Below are 6,000 nucleotides of genomic sequence, written 5' to 3' on the forward strand. Positions count from 1 at the left end.
TCTCGAGATATACATTATTTTGGCTAAAATCATATTCGGGTCCGATCTTTTAGAGATTGTAGATAACATTTAACACTAGCTGAGGGACCTATATTGGGGGGGGGGGTAAGGTAACTATGTTCGGTAGATTTTTATCGGGTTAGATGTTCGAGTTCGCAAAAAATTCCCAATAAAAAATAAAAGACATTTTCGTGTTCGGTTCATGAATAATATCCTATTTTATAACTGGTATTATTATTTCCTCATGCATTTATATTAATTAACATTAATGAATGAAGATTTAATATTTAATACTATTTTATGAAAGTTTTTTTGTAAAGATAGCCATGAATTAACGGATAAATTGTTATTTAAGTAAAATTATTATATTATATATTTTCACTATAATAATCAGAAAAACAAGCGTCATCAGTAAATTTAGATTTTTGAATATAAAATATTTTAAAAAATCTTAATTAAAATAATCAGAGTTTGAAATCTACCTGAAACAAATTATTTAACCAGAAACAACATCAAGAACTCTCTTATCAAATTTTTAGGAATAGAAATCTGAACCACATTGAAAAAAATATCCGGAACTAAAACCGATAAGATAACAGAACCTTTCTAATCCAGGTTCCAAACTGAAACATGATAAGATTCCTGTATAAATTTTGATATTACCTGAATAAAATTATTTTCAATTGTGATAGTTGTTATGTACGTGACTTTATTTTTTAAATGGTAAAGGATGTAATTAATAAAAAATTCATACCCCAATGTAATCTATATCTAAATCATATCTGTCTTTAGCTCCTTTAAGCCAAGTCGTAAGATAATAAGCTAACTTTGTGAAATTGGCATACGGTTCTCTAGGTATTTCTCCCACCCAACCGGGAAAAGCCCAAGCTAAAGCTCCTAATTTGATTTTTGGGTTTCTCTGCAATATTTCAGAATTCATTTACATATATAAATATTAAGATTTTCAATCTTAGGTAAAACCAGATTTTTCCTAATGAGGGAGTATTTTGGTATTGCTTTTATACCCATAAATTATAATGTAGAAAATTAAAAATATTTAATTATGAGTAATTACTTTAAAAAAATGTTTTAATTTAGGAAAATATATTCTAATATTTTTTTTGGACCTGACACTGCCAGAGCTCGAATTCCCTATAATTTAAAAAAAAATCAAACCTTTTTAGCTTCCTTCATTAAAAACCATTCATATCCCCTTTCAAAGTTAATCTCATCTTCATTATGCATGTGTGAGGATTCTGTACCATCTTATAGAAATAAAAAATATACCCGAGTTATCCTATAAGTACTTTTTAAAGAGATCATAGTATAAAAAAATATGTACCTGTACTCTGGGCATCTCCACCTATTTCTACTTTAAAAATTTGCAACGATGCTCCGAAGTTCGGCTTCATTTATTCATTAATTTTTTTTAAAAAAATTTAATTTAGTTATAAAATAATTTAAATCTAATGAATTTCTTAATTTATTTTTGGAAGAATTATATGTATTCCTAAAATTTATCATTTGTCGAAATGTCTTCAATTCTTTAATTTAGTTATTTCTTGGAGCTAATACCCGATAAAAAGTTGATCAGAATTGATATTACTCAAATATAAAATATTTTTGAAGCAATTAGGGGAGGGAGGATTGTCAAACTATTTTATTTTTTAAATTAAAATCCTGGGATGTATAAATTTTGTCCTAATAAAGCGTTTAGTTTTAGCACTTATCAACCTAAACAATAAATATTTAAAATTAAAAAAAATTTGACCAAATTTTTATATACAAAATTTAAAAATTTTTCATTCAAATTAAGTTTCAAACAAAGTTTTAAACTTTTCTTTTATAATTTAAGATGTTTTACAAGAATCTATGTTGTCTATATTTTAAATCATGATTAGTAAAGTTAGAGCTAATGGGATCTACTAAAGCGGTATTTCTTTAAAAACAAATGGAATAATATAAAATTTTATTTAAATTTATAACTTATTTTATAGTTATTCTAAGTAGTGTTGTTAAAAAGCCCGATTTAGATCGATTTTTAAAAACGGCCCTATTAAGATTTTAGTCAAAATAATATTGTGTAAGCTTTAAGATTTGGCAAGTAGAAGCTCAAACCTTTCTGCCATTTATAGCAAAATCACCAGGCTTACAATATTATTTTGTTTATAATCTTAATCGGGCCGTTTTTAAATATCGACCCGAATCGATATTTTATTACTTATTTAGATATCAAATTTTATGAGTAGGTTTTTAGGGCATTACTAATTCATGTAATCTGACGGAAAATAAAAGTACACAAATGACGCAAAAAAATGAATAATTACGAAAAATCAGAGAAATGCACGTAAATAATATAAAAGAAATATGCAAAATTTTAGAAAAGACGCGAAATGATACATAAAATATACAGATGTGCAAAATCATAGAAAAGCACGCTAATAAATACCAAAATAATGCACAATCACTATAAAAAATTAGTTTCTGAGTGTTTTTTTTCCGATATTTTTAATTTTAATTAAATTTTTCAATAATAATAATTTTTTTAAATTATCAATTTATTTTTAGATTTTATTCATTTTACTCAATTTTTAAGTATATAAATTTCTTCCAATTTTCCTAATTTTTTTAGCCATTTTCATTTTCTTTCCGATTTTTGTTAATTGTTTTCTAAACTTTTTTTAATTTTATATTAATAGATTTATGATTTTAAAATTTTTATATTTCTTCATTTTGCTCAATTTTTTGGTGACATTTGTCCAAAATTCTTTCTTTTATCCTATTTTTTTAAATTTTCTCTCTTTCAACTCCCTTTTAGATTATTTTTTCAATACTCTAAAATATGCCCCTCATCTCCACTCTCCACTTCCCTTTAGTAAAATGTTAAGATTAGTGTCTTGTTAAAATAGGTTCTAACTAGGAAACCTTAAACAAATAGTCCAAAATTTCGCTTCTCTGCTTCTCCGGATAATTGATGAGTAACTTAGACGTTGCCTTTGTATTAAAAAATAATAAATTACTTTAAAATAGCACATTTCCGATACATTTTTTATATCGATAAATAAATATACAATACTCAAACAGATTAATATTCTATTCCCATAATAAAAAGTGATGCTAGCTTATCTTATATAAGCTAATCTCATAATAATATATATAAATCTCGCTTAAGCTTAATCAGAAATTATATATAAATTGTTTTATTAATTCATACCCCACCACCACTGATGCCCCCTATTCCATCAAAAGGTTGACCGAATCCCTCCACGTCATCCACCAGATAAATATTGCTAGAAATTGAGCGCAAAGATAAGGCCATGAAAAGAGCTAAAATGCCAAAATATGTGGTCATACTCTTGACACTAAATGAATCACTTTGTTCTAATTGAAGCCCTCTTTTAAATAACAAACAATTTGATGGTTTACAATTAATATCTATAATTTGTTGAATTGGATAATGGTATTTTTTTTTAATTGAGAAAGGATCAATTAATCATTTAAAATCAGAATACTATCTTGATGAGAATAGATTCATTTTATGCCGGCCATACTATTTGGGCCAGGTTCTTAGACCATGATATAAACTGAAATTAAATATTTAATAAAAAAAATCATATCCTATATAAATATTCTATCAACTTAAGATATTATTGATTGAGTAATATTATTTATATGTATAATATTAATAATATGAATAAATAATAACCAATTTTTTTAAGAATCGTAATCTAAAAAGTAAATATAAACACATAAATAAAATAAAACACTAAAATTAAATTTGTAAAGCATAATACCGTAAATTAAGAAAAAATTATTGTTCCTTATGAGTTATAATAACACTTAACTCATAACTAAGATTAAAATAAAGTAGGTGGTTGGGTTGGTTAGGTTACTATAGCCGTTTTCTGCTTTATTTGCATGTCCTCTCCTCCCCCTTTATTACTAATCTCTCTCTATTATGTAAAAAGTAATTGTTTTTTTTAATATCTTTATTAAAAACTTAAAACTAAGGTTAATGTTTCTTAATCTCCACATTTTATTAAAAAGTTTTTTTTTTACCAGTAAAAGTAAATGTATAATATAATAGTATGTATATGTATCTTAGGGAGGGGAGGGAAGGGGGGAATACGATAAAATTAATTTTAAAATATTTCATAGATTAGAAAGTTGATATATATAGTATACTTTAAGATTATTGTAATGTAATGCTATGTAATATAGATGAAGGTTACGTCATCATAGTAACTCCTTTTCTTTTTTTAAAAGAGAGTAAGACGCTACTTTTAAAAATACTAAGCAATTTTAATAAAAAATCATGTTGATGAAGGTAATCTCATTATCTTTCTTTTAAAGCAATAACATTTTACTTTTAAAAATTTAATCATGTAAAATTTTATTATATAAATTTTTTTTTGCTTACTAATAAAAATTGACAATAGAAAGTTAATATAATCCATTTTTAAAACGAATGGCATTGATGTGGAGTGGTAAAAGCATAGGCCATAATCACGTTCATTTTCTCTCACTCAAATATCCAAAAAGCTAAATTTTGGTGATTATTATAATTACCAGATGTCTAGGTTTTTCATATCTTAAAATTATAATGAGAAAATTTACATCGAATATGTCTTATTGGAATTTTTGGATAATTATAAAATCTAAAAAAAAAAATTATTTTTGTTAATTTTAAAAAAAATGTATACTATAGTATTTTTATTAAATTAAATTTTACCAAAAATTAAAATATGATATTTATATTGGGAAAAAAATTTAATATAAAATAAAAATACAATATTAGCTCACCTGTATAAAAAAAATCGTTAATAATATTTGATGAATATAGACAAAATTACCGACTCTCATATCAAAAAATTAAAATAAAAAGGATGCTCATATAATTTGAAAATAACATTATCAATTCTAAAATAAAAGTCAAAATGACATCCTTAAAGCTTGAAAAAGTAATATTATTTTATTAGGTATATAAATAATTATATTATTTATTTAAATTATACTAATGAAATGAAGCTCGTTATTTATTATCTATTAAAAAAAAAATTTCTAAATTTTATACAAATAACTGTTATGGTAACGGCAACACATATCAAGAAAAAAAATTTATAAATTAATTACTTTTCTACCTGTTATCATTCCCTGTGTCATAACCAACGTCATCTCCTTTTCTACAAGTCTTATCCTTTTCCTCCAGAATATCAGTATTTTAAAAGAATTATCCCTTTAAAAAAAGGGTGTTATAAATGAACCGAGTTAAATTTTTATCAGGTGATAAATCCTCTTATTATTTTATTTTTCTAAAAAATTATTTTTACGTTAAAACCCCATCTTAATATATTTTTATTTTATTTTTAATAAATAAACAAAAAAAAGAAAGAAATATGGAATAAAAATATTATTTTAATAATTTTACTGCACGCCTGAATAAGTTTATCGCGCGATTTATACAAAAATATATTTATACAATTTACCGATAGATAAATAATAATTTAAAAATTGATTTTAAAAAGGACGCCTATTTCATAATCAATAATAGTAAATTATTAACTTCATTTATTGTGTAATTAAAAAATAAAAAAAATGAAAGTGGATATATATGGTATGGATAGTTTATTTATTTATTTTCAAATGATAATAATTGGTGAAGGATAAAAAAAAATTTCAAAGCGAAAAAGAAATAATTTAATCAAAAATGTTAAAAGTAAGTATTGAAAGTAGCACGATACAGTTAAATGCTACATTTTTTGAGTAACTAGTGAGGGTACTTTTATAAAAATGTAGCTAATTAATAATGTTGCTATTATTTTTTCGAGCTGATATAGATAAAATATGCAACTTATTTTTTAGCTACCTTCTTTTAAAAAAAAATTAACGAATATTTTATTTTAATTTGTTAAAATAAAATCCTTTAATTTCCCTTGCATTTATTTATTTAAATGAAATCAAAATTGTCACGTCTTATTAGCTATCATAAATGAGATAATT

The 6,000-nt window shown here is 23.8% G+C and overlaps 1 protein-coding gene across 1 annotated transcript in view; it reads right to left on the reverse strand.

Moving 5' to 3' along the window:
• Window positions 1-3,321, reverse strand: part of LOC135926778 (galactocerebrosidase-like) — a 39,202-nt gene extending 35,881 nt beyond the window's left edge. The window contains exons 1-5 of the mRNA XM_065462710.1: window positions 3,215-3,321; window positions 2,926-2,994; window positions 1,343-1,406; window positions 1,177-1,265; window positions 755-919 (exon numbers count right to left, since the gene is read on the reverse strand). Of these exons, the coding sequence (XP_065318782.1) occupies window positions 755-919; window positions 1,177-1,265; window positions 1,343-1,406; window positions 2,926-2,994; window positions 3,215-3,319 (492 nt within the window). The 5' untranslated portion in view covers window positions 3,320-3,321. The remainder of the gene's footprint in view (window positions 1-754; window positions 920-1,176; window positions 1,266-1,342; window positions 1,407-2,925; window positions 2,995-3,214) is intronic.
• Window positions 3,322-6,000: the final 2,679 nt, after the last annotated feature.

This window comes from Gordionus sp. m RMFG-2023, chromosome 3 (genome assembly GCF_954871325.1).
Source record: "Gordionus sp. m RMFG-2023 chromosome 3, tfGorSpeb1-WG-v2, whole genome shotgun sequence".
Classification (NCBI taxonomy): Eukaryota; Metazoa; Nematomorpha; class Gordioida; order Chordodea; family Parachordodidae; genus Gordionus; species Gordionus sp. m RMFG-2023.